This window comes from Plecotus auritus, assembly GCF_963455305.1.
Source record: "Plecotus auritus genome assembly, chromosome: 8".
Classification (NCBI taxonomy): domain Eukaryota; kingdom Metazoa; phylum Chordata; class Mammalia; order Chiroptera; family Vespertilionidae; genus Plecotus; species Plecotus auritus.
The window spans coordinates 8,533,219-8,554,219 of NC_137782.1; the positions used below are offsets into that span (position 1 = coordinate 8,533,219).

General features: G+C 38.1%; 1 protein-coding gene across 4 annotated transcripts in view; it reads right to left on the reverse strand.

Moving 5' to 3' along the window:
• The window catches only part of DCC (DCC netrin 1 receptor), a 983,595-nt gene that overhangs the window by 128,570 nt on the left and 834,024 nt on the right, over window positions 1-21,001 (reverse strand). For 3 of the 4 annotated variants that reach the window (XM_080683403.1, XM_080683405.1, XM_080683402.1), the window contains exon 15: window positions 19,639-19,833. The exons of the other annotated variant lie outside the window; for it this stretch is intronic. In XM_080683403.1, the coding sequence (XP_080539529.1) occupies window positions 19,639-19,833 (195 nt within the window). The remainder of the gene's footprint in view (window positions 1-19,638; window positions 19,834-21,001) is intronic. 4 annotated transcript variants of the gene reach the window in all.

Consider the following 21,001-nt stretch of genomic DNA (forward strand, 5'->3'; position numbering starts at 1 on the left):
GATAATTCAAAGGTGGCTGTGAAGTCATTTATAATCCATGCTTTAATAAAACATGAAGAAATGAAGTTGGAATAATTGGGTAAGAATAAAGAACCAGTGAAAATAACAAGCAGTGATAAATGGTACAAGGATTATAGCTTTAGGCCATTAGCTCATAAACAAATATAGCCTCTGACCTAAGTTATCAAGAAAATCAACTAGTATTTTAGTTACCAACTCAGGATGTCTTGGGATGAGTAGGGAGAAAAGGGAGAGGAAAAAATTAAACAAAATCAAATGGACTTAAACGAGTTGAGCCAAGAACCAACCAAATGTCAGCATTAACAGTAATAGTCAGTGGATGCATGAGAAAAGTAAAAAAAAAACAACAAACTATAAATATCAGAAAGCCAGTGAAATAAGAAGCAAAATAGGTTTATTAGTCCTAGCAAAATAGTTTATGGAATTATAACATTCCTCATATATATTTGTTTTAATGGACAACTTTGTACATGATTGCTTTAAAGTGATCTGGATAGTAATACAGCTGCCTTTTTTGGAAAATTCTGCTGAAAGGTTGCAGGCAAAGAGAAGTAAATAATAGCAGTTTATCCATTTGTGAGGGGGCAAGAATCCCCAAAATACTCTAATTATTCTGTTGTTCAACAATTTTATTTTATTGGGCATTACTTGAAGTAGGAGGGCTATCAACAAAGACTAAGATTTTTTTTTTTTCCCTTTGGGAACCTAAGCAATTTTTCCTGCACTGTAATTATTACAATAGAACTCCAAGTAAAACTAATAAAGTAGTAAGTGTAATTAGAGAGATCCTTCAATAATCCAGTGCTAGCTTAAAAGACGAATGAGAAATATTTTTCCGTGATGACTGTGAACAAATGATGTTCTTTCCTGGATTCAAGAGAACAGATGAGGTAGGAACTGTCTCGGTCACCAATACGATGCATTCATTACGATACAGACCAAGCTGCGTATCATAAAGAAACCCAAACACAGCAGTTTAAGTAAAATAAATGTGATAGTTTAAAAGTGACCAGTCCAGCCCTAACCGGTTTGGCTCAGTGGATAGAGCGTCGGCCTGTGGACTGAAAGGTCCCAGGTTCGATTCTGGTCAAGGGCATGTACCTTGGTTGCGGGCACATCCCCAGGGGGTGGTGTGCAGGAGGCAGCTGATCGATGTTTCTCTCTCATCGATGTTTCTAACTCTCTATCCCTCTCCCTTCCTCTCTGTAAAAAATCAATAAAATATATTTTTTAAAAAAGTGACCAGTCCAGCGTGGGTCATCTGGCTCTGCCAATCTGTGACTTCCTTCTCTGCGTCCATCAGCCGTGGGCAAACTACGGCCCGCGGGCCGGATCCGGCTGTTCTATCCGGTTCTCTTGCTCTCCCCTCCGCTCCTTTACTTTGAATTTATATTAGTTCACACAAACACCCCATCCATGCTTTTGTTCCGGCCCTCCGGTCCAGTTTAAGAACCCATTGTGGCCCTCGAGTCAAAAAGTTTGCCCACCCCTGGAACTCCATAACCTCTCCCAGCCAGGGAGCAGGGGAACGGCTCGGAGTGTTCACGTGTGCTCATGCAAAGCCCAAGGATGGCACTGTCACATTTACTGAAGTGCACTGGCAGATCTTAGTCACACAGCCATCCATGATGTAAAGAAGGCCACGCCTGAAACATGCCAGTCGCCGGGAGGCCGCGTGTCTTGCTGAAATCAGGTAAATGAGACTATTATCAAAATCACTGCCGCTGGAAGGAACCACAAGAGACAACCCATGGGAAGGAAGCTTTTCCAAAAGAGAATGAGATGACTCTCAGGATGTTTCAGAACAGTGCTTGCTCCTTTAAAGCATACACTGTCCACGGGACCGGAGCATCCTTATTCACGCTGAAGGCAGGTGCCATTTATTACTTTTATTATTTTATACTCCCAGGGCCTTACCCTCATTTCTGGCATGTAGTAAATAAAAAACTTTAAAGATGTTTTTGCCGAATGAATAAAAAGGACTGGCTAAATGAAGGGAATGCAAGGTGAAAAATTGACTTTCAAGAAGATTAAATATCTTTGCCAAGGTCAAACCGCTTCTGGCTGGTAGCATCTGGATCCCACCGCATCTATTTGAAGTTTCCTCCTAAGCGATGCTTCTGCAAGAAAGTTCCTGTGATAACGCCGAGTCATCTGCTTGAGAGCAGTTCCTCCTCCATAAGCGGGAACATAAAATCGGTAATGACTCCAGCTTTGTCATTCTGTTCCTAGTATTTCTTTTGTGGGACGTGAAAGCTGCTCATGTTGGCCTTATAAATCCCCCGAGCGATCGCCCGCTGTTCTCCCAGCCTTTGCGACGTCAGGGGACTCTGTGGTTGACTGATTCTCCAATGAATAATTCTCACAAGGCTCACCCCGACGGGCTGCATTTTTTGCTTATGATTATAAAGAGGAAGGACAACACCTGATTCATGGGTGTTTTAACAAATACTCAATACTAGAACACTCACACATTCCTGGTCTCATCCTTTACCCGTCAGCTGGAACGATTTCCGAACCGATTCCTTCAAAAACCATTAAACCTGGTAATGGACAAAATGGGCCCTCATCCCGGGGTTTGAGTGTTGATGCTCATTCAGGAAATGACACGTTTACTGCATTTTCTTTATCCTTGAGGGTAGAATTCAGAGAGTTTGCTGACTAACATAGGACAAATCTCCACCAACATTAGGAATATAATAGCGAGTGTATGTTTATGTGCATGTGGGGGAAGCTGTGTGAGAGTTCAAAACTATGTCTAACACATATATTTTTAATTTATAAAATAATGCGTGTGGGCAATCAAGATGGTAAATCTGGAAAATTGAGATGTTATAACATTATTTGCACATATATGTAAAAATAGGGGGTAGGAAACAACTAACGATAATAATAGAAATATTTCCCCCCAAATCACCACCTGTATTTATTTTTACTTTATTTATGTAGCAATCTTTCAGAATAGTTGGGAGTTCTGAATTCTCCACATCATGCTGCATTTTGTGATATGGTGGATATGGTAGGGCAAACCCCTAGTGTTTGTGATGGTTAGTTGTATGCACCCACTTGACTGGCCACAGGGTTTCCACAGTAATTTCTAGGTGTGTCTGGGAGGGCTTTTCTGGATGACATGAGCTGGAATTGGTGGGCTGAAGCACAATGCCCTCTCCAGTGTGGTGAGCATCCTCACTTAACTGAAGGCCTGAGTGGAACAAAAGGTAGAGGAAGGAGGAACTCACCCTTTTTTCCTGGCGTACGGCATGAGCTGGGGCATCTCAGCTCATCTTCTCCTGCCCTTGGACTGGGATGTACACCATCAGCTCCCTGATTCTCAGGCTCATGAACTTGGACTGAATTACCTTGCTGGCTTTCCCAGGTCTCAAGTTTGCAGATATCTCCTATTGGTTCTGTTTCTCTGGAAATCCCTGACTAATACAGAGTTCTCCCTCTGTCCATTCTCCACTTCTTCCTCAATAAGAAAATCCATGAAAATCTGATACTCCAATGTCTCGGTCAAATACAGATTACATTTCCAGCCAAGCTTACAGCTATGTGTCCATGAGAAATCAGGGATGATTTCTCGTTAAATATGAAATACGAAGTAACAATTTTATAAAAATATGTGTTAAGTTATTTTATATATTTTCCCTAATAACCTAAAAAAACCTGTCATTCTATCTCTAATTTGGTAATGTAGAAATTGAGGCTTGGAGAGACTATTATTTTTCAATAGTCTCCAAGATAATAAAAAGAAGGGATAATAATAGATTCGAAGTTAAGTCTATGATTCCAAGACCAGCATTCTTTCTATTCAGCCATAATTAGCAATATTGTTTCTCTCTTGGCACTGGATATATGTTGATTGAGTTGCTGATTTACATTGTTAAACCCCAAACACACTAATGCTCCAATAACTCGGTCTCATTAGCCAAATAGACTTATCTACATAATCCTATTTGGCTATTATTATAATGTTAATGATCTTGAAAAATGGTTTATTATATTTGTACCTCTACTAGGTATCTCTTTGATAATAATAACTACACCTGGTCTGCTCATTGACTTTCAGGGAACCAGGCAAAGCATTGGCGGGCTACACTCAGATGTAGGAGTAACTCGTTGATAGAGAAAATAAATTGTTCTATTTAGAAGTTATTATAAGAGCCATCATTATTCAATTCAAAATATAATTTAAATTGAATATGAATTACATACATTTTCTCTATATTATGGGCAACTGTGCATGGCTGAGGTGGGGAACTTTAACTGAAAAGTAAGAAAAAGACATATTAGATGTTGGAAAAGAGGCATAAAGAGACCTAAGGTGCGTGTAGAGTGTGTGTGTATGCATGTGTGTATGTGTGAGAGAGAAACTCATTGAGAGACATATACACAAAGAAAGGTAAGGTCAGAAAAGTAAACTTTCAAACTTCTGCAGTTTTAGTGAAAAATAAACAAGAAACTCCCGAAGAATTCTTCAAGTACTAGATGGCTGTGGGGAAATAACTTAGACTTCAGAAGATTAGTTTCAAAGGGGTTGGCTCCATTTGCTAGATAATGTTCAAAGATAGCTTGGTCATGGTACTTAACCTCCTGTAATTTTGCACAGAGGTCAAGAAATGTTTGGCAGTCAGGAAGTTTGAGTCCAGGTCTATCACTTGCAAAGAGCTTTGGTGCAAGTCATTTAACTTTTTTAAAAAAATATATTTTTAATTGATTTCGGAGAGAAAGGGAGAGGGAGAGAGAAACATCAATGATGAGAGAGAATCATCAATCGGCTGCCTCCTGCACCACCCCACTGGGGATAGAGCCCACAACCCGGGCATGCCCAACCAGAATAAAATCTGGTGCCCTTCAGTCTTCAGGCCGATGCTCTATTCACTGAGCCAAACCAGCTAGGGCAAGTCATTTAACTTCTTAGCCTCAGTTTAACTTTAGATGGTTTGTTAATTCATCCATGACATGCAATAACCACAGTATCTCCTCTTAGGATAATTGTGAGGATCAAATGAGATGATTCATACAAAATACACATAGCTTCACACATAGTAAGTGCAAAAATAAGTCATTTATTACCATTCTTATGGGCTGTTGAAGCCTTTAATTACTTATAATGCACATATTAAGTAAGTTTCCTAAGTGTTTATCACATTCAGCATAAGCATTGGTATCTTTTTGTTTTGCCTAGCTGGCATGGCTCCGTGGTTGAGCGTGGACCTATGAACTGGGAAGGTCACAGTTTGATTCCAGTCAGGGCACATGCCGGGTTTCAGGCTTGATCTCCAGTGTGGGGTGTGCAGGAGGCAGCCAATCAGTGATTCTTGCTCATCATGGATGTTTCTATCTCTCTCTCCTTCTCCCTTCCTCTCTGAAATCAATATAAATATATTTTTAAATAATACTAGAGGCCTAGTGCATGAATTCGTGCACCAGTGGGGTCCCTTGGCCTGGCCTGCGGGATCAGGCCGAAACCGGCTCTCTGGCATCCCTCAAGGGGTCCCAGGTTGCGAGAGGGCACAGGCCAGCCCAAGGGACCCCACCAGTACACGATCAGGGCTGGGAGAGACCTGGAGGTTGGTCAGCCAGGTAGGGACTGCAGGAGGGCTCCAGGGCATGTCTGGCCCATCTCGTTCAGTCCTGATCAGCTGGACCCCAGCAGCAAGCTAACCTACCCATCGGAGCGCCTGCCCCCTGGTGGTCAGTGCACATCATAGTGAGCAGTTGAGCAGCCTTAGCATATCATTAGCATATTATGCATTGATTGGTTGAACAGTCGACTGGCTGACTGGACACTTAGCATATTAGGCTTTTATTATATAGGATTCTTATTTTATTGAACACTATTAATATCAATTATTCTTTTTGCTTTCTCCTAAAGTCTAACATAAAATATAGTTCACAGACAATAAAAGTATAGTGTTCACATTAAAAAAAGATTTAAATATATATAGTAATACCCTCTTCCAGATTTTGTTTCCTAAAGAATGTGATACTTGTTTCAAAAATAACTTCTTCCTCCACTACACTGATGGGATCTTCCTTCCCCCCTTCCCCCCACACCGGCCCACGCTTGCTCTTCCCAAGACCAGGAGTGCTCATTATGCTCATGTGACAGAGTGAGGAAACCCTGACACAAACTCAGAGTAACCTGACAGACAACAGAGACATCGCTGTGATGTGTGCACTGTGTTTGGAACTTCCAAGTCGCTTCCCCCTCCATTCAGACAAATAGAGCCACAAGAGAAACAATATACAATTTCACCCTCCATTGCCAAGCGATGGAAACTGTTTCCACTCATCAAAATTTCTTTAAACATATTCCATTTGACAATATATGTGTCCATGCTTTTGGTTTCCCTATGTCATCAAACACACACCCTCAATTGTCAAAATAAACAGCTCTAATGTTTCACTGCAAGTTCAAATAATAAAAGATGGTTTGGTCATCATTCAAGGGACTTGAAAAAAGAGAACATAGTGGAGAACTGAATGATGATTACTCATGATCACGAGGTTACATGGCAGGAAAGGACTATGATAGAAATAGGGTCAAGGATAAAAATAAAATCATCATGTTTCTGCCCCAATCCTATAACCTCTCTATAAGTACAGTTTTGCTCAGTATTTGAATAATGTTCTCTGGTTTCTGCTCAGAAATGACTAATTGGTGTGCAAACCTTGTGAATTAGATTACCATAAAGTTAAATTGCTTGCTCTTATTTTTGTGGGTATAATTCCTGGCTCTGTATGTATATATATTAAAAGAATTTGGTTTCTTTGCTGTAAATGTGCTTTGCTCTTAGGAAAAAAAGGCCTCTGTGCCAATTCATTGTATTCCATCCAAGTTTGATTTCTGTCTCTTGCTGAAAAACAGAGGCCTGGCCACATTGCAGAAAAGGTAGACAGATGAATGCACAATTTGTATGCAGTTTCTAATTTTCTCCTGGACATTGACATAAGAGGTGTGGCTGACCAGCCAGAAGAACACAAAGCCTTTGGATAACTGAGGTAATATTGTGGTTGATTACCAAGTTAGAACCATCTTATTCACCTACTTTCCCACCCAAGAATCTTTTCACGTGGCCATTCCTTGTCACTCTATTGGTTTCTTTCACCCATAACATCACTCTTGTGTTGAGTTCTTTTTCAATTTTTCAGTTTTTAATATTGGTCATGATGCTTTAGAAAGTAGATGGCACTGGCTCCAGAATTTTTTTTTTTAAATTCAGAAGGAGATTGAGAAAAAATAATCAAGATTGAATCACCTTTTTGTACTGTCTTTTTAGGGTTGCTGTGGCAATTTATACAAACTTGCTGACTTAAATTTAGAAATGTATTCTCTCTCAATTAGGAAGGCTAGAAGCCTGAAACCAAGGTGGCAGGGGCCACACTGCCCTGGAGGATCTAAAGGAGAAGCCTGCTGTGACATTCCTGGCTTCGGGTGGCTGTCCGCAGACTTCCTAGCTGCCTCACCCCAATGGCTGCCTCTATCTTCACAGGACTTCCTCCTCTTCTCTCTCTGCCTCTCCTCTGTGTGTCTCTTATAAGGACACATCCCTTGAATTTAGGGCCTACCTAGTAATCTGGGATAATCTTATCGAGAGATACTTAACCTAATTCTACCGGCAAATCTCTCGTTCCAAACAAGGTCACATTCACAGGTTCTGGGCCTTAGGAGGTGGACGTATCTTTTCAGGGTCCCCATTCAAACCACTACACCTTACAGAGAGACATAGCTAAGCAATTGATAGTTTCTAAAATGTCACTTCTCTGCTAATTATTAAGAAGGCTATGTTGACATTCACTTAAATGCTTTTAGAAAAAAATGATCCCTTAGCTTATAACACTATGACTTCTCAGAAATACTCTAGGCTGCCAACACAAATATTTAATCTCTACTAATTAAAGAAGTAGTTTACTCCTGCTGTTTAAGGGGTAAAAGCCCATTTTATTATAGTTCTGCTTTTAGTTCTTACACAAATTAACATACAAAGAAGCAGCAAAAATACAACCCAACTTGCTATGTGTTCTTTTATTTATTTTATTTTTTTTTAAAAAATATATTTTATTGATATTTTACAGAGAGGAAGGGAGAGGGATAGAGAGCTAGAAACATCGATGAGAGAGAAACATCGATCAGCTGCCTCCTGCACACCTCCCACTAGAGATGTGCCCGCAACCAAGGTACACGCCCTTGACCGGAATGGAACCCGGGACCCTTCAGTCCGCAGGCCGACGCTCTTTCCACTGAGCCAAACCGGTTTCGGCGCTATGTGTTCTTTTAATGATTTGTAACATAATCAGCTAGTTCCAAACTACATGACCTTTTTTATTATTATTCTTATGAGACAGTAAAATGCTTAGTTTAGGGAAAGGTCATTCCTATTGAGCAAGTAGAATTTGAGATAACAAATTCCCAGTATGGTTAAAATGTTCTAAGTTTTGGGCTGTGTATAACCCCGTGCCCCTCTCAAATGATGGTGTGAAATAAAGTGTGTAATAAGTAAGTTACACATTGGATATTCTACATGATAACTTAACTGATTAATATGTTTCAGGGTAGATATTGCTAGAAATAATAGATACTATTCAATTGCTGTCCTTAATTTTCTAATTAATCTGTACTAGTCTTATGACTAACATATGTCCCTTTTTGCGATGGGATATTGATTGTTAAAACAGCCCCTGCCCCTCACACCCACACCCACACATGTAGAGAACCTGAAAAACAGAAACATTTTTAGATGCACTATCTAATGAAGTAACTTGGCATTTTTAAAGGTGGACTTCTTTAAATTCTTAACTAGATACATTTTAATTATCTAAATCTTAACTATCTGTTCCACAGTCTGCTCTCCCTGTACCACCACCTTCAAAACAATTAAATGCCTGGACATAATCCTAAGAAGGAGAACAAAATTTTTATCTTCACAAGACACATGGATACAGGGAGAAAGACTGGATGCAAAGACTAGATGGGGAATAAGTCAGGAATCACTCTAATGTGACTCTCTAAAGTAATCAGAGTATCAGAAGATATACTTCAAGTGTCTTTTTTTTTTTAAATATATTTTATTGATTTTTTACAGAGAGGAAGGGAGAGGGATAGAGAGTTAGAAACATCGATGAGAGAGAAACATCGATCAGCTGCCTCCTGCACACCCCCTACTGGGGATGTGCCCGCAACCAAGGTACATGCCCTTGACCGGAATCAAACCTGGGACCTTTCAGTCCGCAGGCTGACGCTCTATCCACTGAGCCAAACCGGTTTTGGCTACTTCAAGTGTCTTTATAAGACTACTAGAGGCCTGGTGCATGAATTTATGCATGGGTAGGATCCCTTGGCCTGGCCAGCGACTGGGGCCCATCGGGGCCATCTTGCCCAGTCCCGATTGGGGCTGATGGGGCCAGCTGGCCAGGGGAGGGACTGAGAGAGGCTAACTGTGGGAGCACACTGACCACTAGGGGGAAGCTTGTGCATTGAGCGTCTGGCCCCTGGTGGTCAGTGCGCATAATAGTGACTGGTCGACCTGTCGTTTGATCACTTAGGCTTTTATGTATATAGATCAGGAGCTTCACCTTGAGAAAGTCTAGATATGCAACAAAGCATTTAAAGAGAAGTACCAAGGTATAAGGCACAAGACCCCAGTACTAGCTTGAATTAATTAAATAATGATTCGTTAATCACTTTTCTCTTTCATGGCTTGGTTTTTAGAACAGACTGTGGTAAGAAGAAAAGGAACACGTACCAATAACTATTTTACATAGTCAAGTAGGGACTATCTCCCATTATTAAACTGCACATTACAGAGGCCAAGTATGAACATCAAAGACTGCCACAATGTAGTTTTAGCTTCCTGCTTTAACCCTGGATTCTGGTTTTCCCAGGACTTTTTAGAATACGAAACATGATTTTCTCATAATAATGGATATTTGACAATGGGAAGAAAGGCTAGGTGGTGGGTAACACTTACTGATTAGCTAAATAATTGCACACATGTTCTCAGCATTTGGGAATCGATTAGTAACACAACAAAATAACCATAATATACAACATGAACCCTTAGAATTATTTGGAAATGGATGAATTCAAGAATGCTCAGTTTCAATTTTATTCCTTCCCAAACTTACAGTCAAGTTATCGCTATCCATTATTCCTGCAACTACCTTATATGAATTTTCACTGGCAAGTATTGTTTTTTTTACTAGACCTTATGCCTGCCTTGCTTTTCATTGACTTTGTAGTCTTATACATTCCACATCATGTCTTTTCCCATAAGAATAAATCATACCCATCCTTAAAGTCAAAATTCTCATGCCGATATTTCTACCAACCTCAAATGTGAGCTACCTACCAAAGCAAATACTATTCTTATATAAACATTTTACCTCATTTATCCTTTTCAAGAAATATTTTTATATTTATCACATAAGACTTTGGGAGCCTAGATTATGTCAGAGAATATGCCTTGCATTTCTTACTATCTCAATATGTAGGCATATACAATATAAGTAAGAAATTGAAAAGACATAATATACCATTTGGTCTTTTAATACAAGATATTTTGTTTTGTTTTGTATTAACTGTCTGCACTATGGAAAATTCACTCATTTGGTGTTTTGACTATGTCAACTCAATGGCCAAGAATATTTGAAAAAGAAATTATGACTCAGATAATATGCATTATGTTGTATTGAATCCATCCACACCTGTAACAGAAAAAGCATTGAAACCTACTAAGGCAGTGGTTCTCAACCTTTCTAATGCCGTGACCCTTTAATACAGTTCCTCATGTTGTGGTGACCCCCAACCATAAAATTATTTTCGTTGCTACTTCATAACTCTAATTTTGCTACTGTTATGAATCGTAATGTAAATATCTGTGTTTTCCGATGGTCTTAGGCGACCCTGCTAGCGGTTCTCAACCTGTGGGTCGCTTTTGAGAACCGCTGCTATAGAGCCTAAGACCATCGGAAAACACAGATATTTACATTACGATTCATAACAGTAGCAAAATTAGAGTTATGAAGTAGCAACGGAAATGATTTTATGGTTGGGGGTCACCACAACATGAGGAACTGCATTAAAGGGTCGCGGCATTAGAAAGGTTGAGAACCACTATACTAAGGTGAATTTCAAAGTGATTATGAAATGCTAAGAAAACAAGAACATATATTATATTGTTCTTTGGATTCCTTAGAGTTCTTATTCCATTCACAATATTTAGAATATTATAGACATTGGGCAAATAATATTTAAAGGGAGAACCATATGCAGCAAAGGTAAGAGGCATATTCAATCAAACCTGAGACAAAACAACAGACATACACATGTTCACATAGAAATTCCGTTTAGAATCCCCGCATTAAAACTGTCAGAATAAAGTTGTATTGTAAAATTACTGATATTATCTTAAGAACAAGCAGAGATTCCCTATGAAAATAATAAAATTGCAAAGTAATAATGAAAACAAGGTAAGTTGACTTTCTTCTAGAAGTGCTTAAACAAGCATACAATAGATGGTTTTCCAATGATTCCTTATGTCCTCCAGAAATTCAGCTGGAGTTCGCGTTCACTATTGCCTCACTATAGATAAATACTCTGAATAAAATATTTGTGAATAAATAAGGGGTAAGTGAATCCTCCCTTTTTTATGTTCTTTACCATTAAATGACTTATTTCTATAGGGTTTTATGATCAGGTTTTTCAAACTTCAGTTCAAAATTTATTTTTCATAATTCTCCTTACATCCTGCTTCAAAAACTACAAAGCAGAATTTGTTAACCAACACCTATAATGTACTTCATTTAAAAGTAATAAAATGTTCTCTACATGGTGCTTATTCATTTTTTATTCATGAATGTCAGCTATTCTAGGGGCTGCTGAAGTGCATTGATATTTCTGATTTAAAGTGTTCACATGTCATAAACTCAAAACTTCTATTTTCCATGCATGATGGAATTATTTTGATGGGAGGGGTGATGCTGAGGTTAACATTGTAATTTACATTGTATTCACTGAACTCAGAATGCACTCTGGGAGTTATAAAGGTTCATTCTCCACAAGCTAGGAAACCTGTTTCTAAGAGCACTCAAGTTAAATTTATCTCCAAAAATACAATCTGACAGGATCCATTTTTGATGAGATTGGTGACAGACATCAGGAAATAGAAGGCAGTTTGACATCTTTGGTACTCTTGAAAAGCTAAAAGTTTTGGCATACTGAAATAATAAAATGACTGCTTAATTGTTTATTAAAGGGCTTCCACTTCTGACCGATATAGATGAATAGGGAATGGATTTACCTCCTTCCTGGATCAACTTACAAAAACAAAACAGACAAAACATTTTTCTGACATTGGACATCAGACAGATCCGGTGAGTGGTCTCTGGAGAAGAGAAACAAAGTGAACCCACTGATTTCCCGAGCTTATTACCAGGAGAAGTTTTCAGGCTGCAGCAGAGAAAGGGGAACCCCAGGGGAGCTCAGTGATTCTCTTACTGAGCATATAGAGTTGGAAATCTGAGAGAAGCAAAGCAATTGGAGTTGGAGAGGAAGAAAACCAGAGAGCAGAGAAATGCACAGAAGGAGAGTTCTGGAGGTTGATAGGGGTCCCTCTTGAACATTCATCTGAGTGTTTATCGGAGCAAATTATGGGGGAATTTTCCAAGCCTGGGGAAAGAACCACCAGATGTTAGCAAGAAAAAATATTTGCTGCTCAATAATGGCCAGTAAGTGGGTTCCCAAATGCCAGTTTTTAAAGAAGTCACATAATTTATGGGAATTTAGGTAGAGTACTCAGAAGGAATGGGCTTAATAGTAGGGCAAATTAGCCTTAAGCTATTAGATGGTACCAGTGCTCTAATACAATGTAATAGCTTAAAAGCAAACCTCAAAAGGGTCAAAATTTTTCCAAGTAACTTAACTGCATTCTAGAACAAAACTTGAGAATCTTTTTTAAAAATCACAGAACTCTTCAGCATCACAAAATTAAAAAATACAATGTCTAAAAAACACACATGCAAAATGTATGCGGTATGTTACATTGCATTCATCTACATCTGAAAAAAATCAGAAAAATACAATCCATAGCAAGGAGGAAATTTAATAAAATAGATATGGACTCAAAACAACATAGATGAAAAAATCTATAGATGAGAGCATTCCTTATGTTCAAGAAGGTAGAGGAAAATTTGAGTACATTGACTAAAATGTGGACTAAATAGGAAAGATGCAAACCAAACTTCTAGATATAAAAACTATCATGTGTAATATGAAAAACATACCAGATGGGATTAAGATCAGAATAGCCACAACAGGGAAAAATAAGTTGCTTTAAAGACATAATAACCATAAAAAATGAAACACAGATAAAAATGACAGAAAATAATAAACAAAGAATCAGTGAGCTGTCTGCAACCAAAAACTCCATACATATGCATAAATGAAGTCCCCAACTGAGAGAAGTAAGAGTGGGGGAAAAAAACCTACTTAAAAACTAATAGCCCAAAATTTCCCAAATTTGATAAAACCTAACAACCCAGAAATACAAGAATCTCACTGAACTTCAAGCAGAAGAAACATAAAGAATACTACACTGAGATACCATAATAAAATTGTGTAAAATTAGTGGCAAAGAAAAAAATCTTCAAAGCAACCACAGACAGTGGACACATTATGTATAGAGGTACAAAGATAAGAATGATTACAGCAGTTTTATTGGAAACAAGACAATATAAGAGATATTAAAGTAGAGTCATATCATAAAAATAGCAAAATAAATAAAATTTATGGACCTAGAATTCCATCTCCACTGCAAATGGTAAAATGAAAACTTCTTTAGATGTACAAAAATTAAAAAAAATTAACCACTAACCTAACTCCATTACAAGGAAGTCATCCTATCTAATAAAGAGGGAATATGAAAATTGACCATCACACTGTAACAAGATGGCTGTGCCCACAGCAGAGGCGGGGATCCCGTAACAAAGGTGGCTGCACCCACAGCAGAGGCCAATTTCCCATAACGACCCTTAACAAGCCATCAGCAGGGACCTGAGGCTGCGCCCCCTCCACCTGGTGTGGCTTGACAGGGGACCTCAGGCCGCACCCTACCACGGCACCAGGCCGGGAGACCTGAGGCCATGCCGCCCGCCCAGCAGGGCTTGATGGGGACCTCAAGACATGCCCCTGCCCTGGCCCAGGCTGGGGGACCTGAGGCTGCACCCCCCACCTGGTGGGGTCTTAACAGAGGACCTCAGGCCATGCCCCCTGCCCCAGTGCTGGGCCAGGCAACCTGAGACCACGCCTGCCACCCGGTGAGGCTTGACAGGGTTGAGGCCGGCCGGGTCTGGATCTAGCCTAATGCGGGTGGGGTGGCCAGGTCTGGGTCTTGTGCGACTTCGAGGCACACACGGGTGGGCGGGGACTTGACTCTGGTTCCCATGGCGTGCCCCAGACTCTGACAGGAGGAAAATTTGAATATACATTTTACTAATTTTCTTTCATCTCTGACACTTCTATTATAGAGAAAGGGCAAATAGCAATATTAAAATATTTCCTCTAATTAATTCCCTTTTAATGTTCACGAATTTCGTGCACCAGGTCACTAGTTCAAGAATAAAGGAAAATGATACCTGTCCAAAATCTGGATTAGCACAAAGGAATGAAGAGCACTAAAAATTCTTAACTACATAGTTATATATACAATACATCTTTTGCTTATTTTTATCCTTTAAAATATTTGATTATTTAAAGAAAAAATAATAGCAATGCATTATAAACTTCAATAATATTTTTGTGAAGTCAATAGTGATAAAATATACATACTATAAATTATAAGCAAGCACTAAAGAAGCAAAGAGTTATAGCTAATGAGCCCACAAGAATGGAACATATAAAGAACTTGTATTCATGCATATTAGCATAACCAATGAACACAGACACTGGGGCAGTGGGGGCTTGCCCAGGGTGGGAATGGCTGGCGGGGGAGGTTAACTGGGGAAAAAGGAGACATATGTAAAACTTTAAACAATAAAAAATAAAAAATAAAAAAAGAATGGAACATAAATGACTAAAAATAAGTTACCCCCAAAAATTCAGAAAGAGAAGTACAAGGGGCATGAAGAATATATGGGACAACAGACAGAAAAACAACAAAAAAAATCCCCCACACAAATAGTAGGGTGGTAGATATAAACCCAATCATATCAATATTAACATTAAATGTAAATGGCCTAAACACCTCAATTAAAATTCAGAGACTCTTCGATTGGATGAAAAAGCTAGACCCAACTACATGCTGCCTATAAAAGTCCACTTAAATATAAATACACAAACAGTTTGAAAGTAAAATAATGGAAAAATATGTATCATGCTAACCTACAAACAGAAATTAGGCTGGAGTTGTCATTAATATCAGACACAATGCAGATTACAGAGCAAAGGATATCAGCATTGATAAAGAAAAATAGTTTATAAATGATAAAGTGGTTAATTCATCTAGAGGACATAACAACCCTAAATAATTATGCACCTTATAACAGAGTCTCAAATTACATGGGGGCAGAAACTGGTAGAACTAATAGGAAAGAAAAATATTCACAAGTATAATTGCTTAATAAAGCAAAAGCTCAGACATTTCTTTTTCTGTTGTTTTATCCCCCCTCAAAATCAGTCCTAACCTTAGCTCACAGGATAACAATTCTCAAAAGCTGCATGATTAAACTCTGAGATTCATGCCTGAAGCTATAGTTGTGTTTGATCGGAAATGTTAGGACTGTGTCCTATCTCCCTAGGTTATAATATTCTGTTGTTGCATTAAAGAGATATGATTTTCCAGAAGACCCTATTTATTCATGTAAAACAAGTCAGGCTCAGATTCGACCCCAGCTTCCTTTCTCCATCCCGAAGAGCCAGGTTTTTGCTGTTTCTGGCAATATTTATCTGAGTGTTTTAAGGTAACATTTAACTCTCTCATTAAAAATTAGCTTTGACTTTTCTTGTTTACTTTAATTCTCTTGCTGTCTTCCCTGATTAGTAAAATTGAGATGATACCTGACACTAACAAAATGTAGAGTTTGAAGGAATAGACTAGTATTTGTAAAGTACATGGAAGAAATGCACCGAGCAGCTGTCCGTGAACATTAAATGACATGGGCAATTAAGAAGAGATTTGGATTATTCTGACCCAAATAAAGTATTTTTTAAAATACAGACGATGGAGGAATCATTTTTGATTGAATGCTTGGATTTAGTGTTGGTAGAATGAATGATCACATGACCCTTTAGTCATCAATTTGGTTTTACAAGTGATAACTCAGGTTATAAAACTCAAGATGCAATGTGAAAGGGTTATAAAAAAAGGGGAATAAAGAAGGGAGATTTTTAGGTTTTAATAAAAGACACATATATATTTACTCCAATGAGGTCTTTTCTCCTCTAGTTCAATAATATTATTAATCTTTCTTAAAAGATTCTTCCAAATAGCCTTAGAAAATTCACCAGGTGTAAGACAGTGCATGCGCTTTGGACCTCGAGGAGTAGAAAATGAGAAAAGAGTTACAAATAGAAGAGTATGCATTATTATATATATATATTTATTTATTTAATTTCTTTATTGATTAAGGTATTACGTATGTGTCCTTATTCCCCCATTACTCCCCACCTCCCATTCATGCTCCCACCCCCCTGTTGCCTGTGTCCATTGATTAGGCTTATATGCATGCATATAAAGGGTATGTATTATTAATGAATCCCCTGAGGCTGCCCTTAAAGAAGGCTAGAAAATGCCTGTAGGTTGAAAAGAACTAACCTAAAAAACATCATAAAAGATAAAACCATTCCTCCTGATCTATTCTGAGTAATGATCTTAGGGAATGACCTTTCCTCTCTCCCTCACTCCTCCCTGGCAACCAATGCTCATGTTGAATGCCTCTAACTCTCCCACTCGGGATTTTCTCAGCATTCTATTATAGCCCGAAACCATTTACCTTTTTACCTTTCACAACGAATTGAATGTCACTTTGTTGTTTATATTTTTGATTCAAGTTAATTAATTTTAGTAAATAAATATTTTATATAATTCCATGCATTTGTTGAGTTTTCTGAGTTTAGAAACCTAGAAACTTCAACTATTTTTTAAAACTGTTTGACGTAGTCCACTATTTTTAACTGTGTTGGTTATAGTCCACTTTTAGGTAAAGAAGATAACATACTTGAATACTATAAATGTCATAGTTTATAAAAACACAATTCAAAGCCCATGTAACTGTATTATATACTAGGGACCTGGTACATGAAATTGGTGCACTGGGGAGGGGTCCCTCAGCCCAGCCTGCCCCCTCTCACATACTGGGAGCCCTCAGGGGATGTCCTACTGATGGCTTAGGCCTGCTCCCTGTGGGGAGCGGACCTAAGCTGCAGTCTGGCCTCCCTTTGCGGGAGGTGACCAGGCTGATCAGGGGAAGGCGCCAGCCCCATCACCCCGCTGCTGCAGCCACTGCCAGTCACTGCAGCCACCAAGGTGTTTTCATCAATACAGACTTCAGTCCCTTCACCATGAAAAAATGACAACTTTCTTTAAGTATTTTCAAGATGTGTCTTTCACAGGACATGACATTTCTTTCTTTATTTTTCTTTTTATCCTCACCTGCGGATATGTTTCCATTGATTTTTTCCCCTTCCCTCCGATCCTAGGCTCGGCCCCTGCCCAAGCCTAAAGCCTCCGCCCAATGGCCGGCTGGGAGTGACCTGGGTGCCGAGGAGGTTCCTGGGACCCAGGTATGTATGCAAATTAACCTCCATCTTTGTTGGGTTAATTTGCATACTCACTCTGATTGGCTGTGGGTGTAGCAGTGGTACAGTTAATTTATGTTTCTCTATTATTAGGTAAGATATTTGCTAAACTACTGATGTACAAAATGATAAAAAAGAACAATGCCTTATTTACATGTATGTTTTACCTTTAAAAAATTGCAAATAACTTGACTTTCATTATCTCAGTGTATCTCATACAAATATTGTGAGGTAGCAGCATACTATTCCACTTTACAGATGAGAAAACTGAAGCTCCTAGAGTCTCACAGCCACCGTGCCACCTATGACAGTGATCCATTGTTAGAGACAGAATTCAAACCCTCATTTGATACCAATGGATTCTGAACAAATTTAATCATAAATGGAACACCCACTTTTAAAATCTTTGTTTTTACTAAACAGTCTAAAATAAAAATATTTCCAATTAATATTATAAAAAAGATATTTTCTTTTCATCTTTATTGTTAAAAGGATTACATAGGTCCTCTTCCCCCTGACCCCATTAACCTTTAGAAGTAGGTATATTTACCTTATAAAATAAGTATTTTAATTAAGGCAAAACTTTACTGGTTTTGCAATGACAACAATGCAAATGTTCATACTTATATGTCTTACTAAGACTAACCTCTCCTCCTCTATTAACTCTTTTTAATATCTGTTAACTCCCTAACACCATCAAATAAAGGATAGAAAATACTCTTTTCCCACATTTTCACTGAAATAAATCACTTTCCCAAGATTAACCATTATGGAGAGAGAAAAACATGGATCTAAACCCAGGTTGGAAGTGCCATCCAGTTCCGCCTTTATTTACCTTTCAGTATGCTTAGACTATATTTTGAAAATATGTGTCCTTTGGAAACATGCCCTCTACTAAACATTATTAAAAAGAGAATAAAAATGAAAACAATAATTAAATATTCATGAAATAACTAAAAATAGCTTTCTGTAAGGGGGTTAAACACTTCAAAAGAAGTGATGGTTGATCATTAAAACTGTAAAAGTTTTAATTATGCATTTTTTTTCATGGGTTAACATCAAATTCTAAGAACATTAGTGTACTGTATAGCTCTGCGAATCCACATCAGTGTTGGTGAAATATTTTAATGAAGACTCCTTATGATATGTGATAGTTTTAAATAAATTCCTAAATATCACCACTCAAGTACTCTACTCAGTTGTGTAAGTAAACTAAGGCTGAGTACAATTTGAAAAGAACTTGGATTGGAGAGGGATCTGAAATATATGTAGAGAGGAGTTTGACAATTCTAAGCTACTGGCTTGACTGAAAATTTGTTTTTTCATTTTGTTGTTTTACAGTCATAATGACATAGCCATAAAGCTTTATATATAAATGCAAAAGGTAAAGGAGGTAATGTGACTAGATAATTCAAGGTTAAAGAAAATTGACAGACTATCTTTCTAGTAAGAAAAAGATGAAAAGTATGTTGACTTTCATTTTATAAGAATTGTTAAGATTACAAGTTTCCATTTATCAGTAGAAAAAGAAAAATGATCTAATATACGTTTCATATCTTTATGACACATAGGCAAGAATACACACAAGGGTACCCACCCCTGTGAATAGTCCTAGATAAAATTATTGAATTGAAAATCCAGCGAGGAAAAATGTGTGTGTGTGTGTGTGTGTGTATGGATAGAAGACAGAAAAAGAGAATTGTTTTAAGAATATATGCTGCAACCTGAAATAACATGCAAAAAAACAATTTTTCAAGAAAGAAAATAGTTTAAGTAAATTATTTATTTTTCTTAACAGAATAAAAACCACAGGTACTCACCTAACCTCTCAATGGAATAATACCGTTGTTTACTATCCACACGCACTGTCTCGGCATAAGGGCTTCCAACGCCATAACCAATAATGTAACCTCGCACCACGATGTTTGGGTTCAAGGGAGGGGTCCAGCTCATGATGATGCAGTTGGTCTGGGGCCTCACATGAAGAGAGCTTGGCTGGTCAGGGACTTGAGACTCTAGAATTCAGAGAGAGGCATCATCAGCCTGTCTCCTAGTAGAACACACAGCACGGTACAATTCCCACTCAAACAAGACTTAGCATCATATTCCATAGATGCTCAGATGGTGTGTTACTTATGGCCCAAGTCCCTCCATGTTCCAGAATGTGAGACATTTTTCCATGTTTGATTTGACTTGCACAGAATTTCTTAAGCACAAGAGGCTACTGAATACTGTCCATTCTTTTTTATTCTAATAGCTTTTCTCTGGGGTTGTTTTTTTAAAATATATTTTTATTGATTTCAGAGAGGAAAGGAGAGAAAGAAAGATGGAAACATCAATGATAAGAGAGAATCGTTGATCGGCTGCCTCCTGCACACTCCTATTGGCAATCGAGCCTGCAACCCAGGCATGTGCCCTGACCAGGAATTGAACCTTGACCTCCTGGTTCCAAGGTCGACACTCAACCACTGAACCACGCCAGCCGGGCAGGAGTTTATGATTTAATGGGAATTGCAGACAAGTAAAAAGGCAGTTGTAATATACTATTATAAATATTTTGGTAGGTTTAATACCAGCATATGCAATCCATTCTTTGATCAGGTAAATATTCTGGGAAGAAATTTAAAAATGTGACAATCTAAACTTAATAGTCCATTAGTGTTTTAGCACAGTTCCTAGCAATTAGTAAGTACTCAAAAATATTAGTGATTTGAACCTTATTCAAACTATTTGTGTTCATTATTTCTTTCCTACCTGAAAATGTCTAATGGTAACATTTATTAAATTATGCAAGAGAATTTGATGATTAAAAGAAATAGTACAGTATATTTTCTCCTTGTAGTAATAGCAAAAGGAGATGTGATCTCTTCCAATATTACCTACCATCAATACACATACTTCTAGCTTAAGTGTTATATGAAAGTGTGTCTTCTATTCAAGTTTTAAAAATAGATACTGTACTAACAGCTTTTCAAAAGATGCTACATTCTAAAGATACATCAACAGCATTTTCTAAAGATGCCTTTTTCTTCAAAGATTCCCATTTGTGAACAAAAAAGAGACACAATATTCTTTGTCCTGAAGAAGCCTGTGATGTAATATGCAAAGGCATCATAAAAAAATCTCAAAACATGGATATAAACCTTTACAGCAAAACACAATGTCTGTGAAGGATTTTCCACT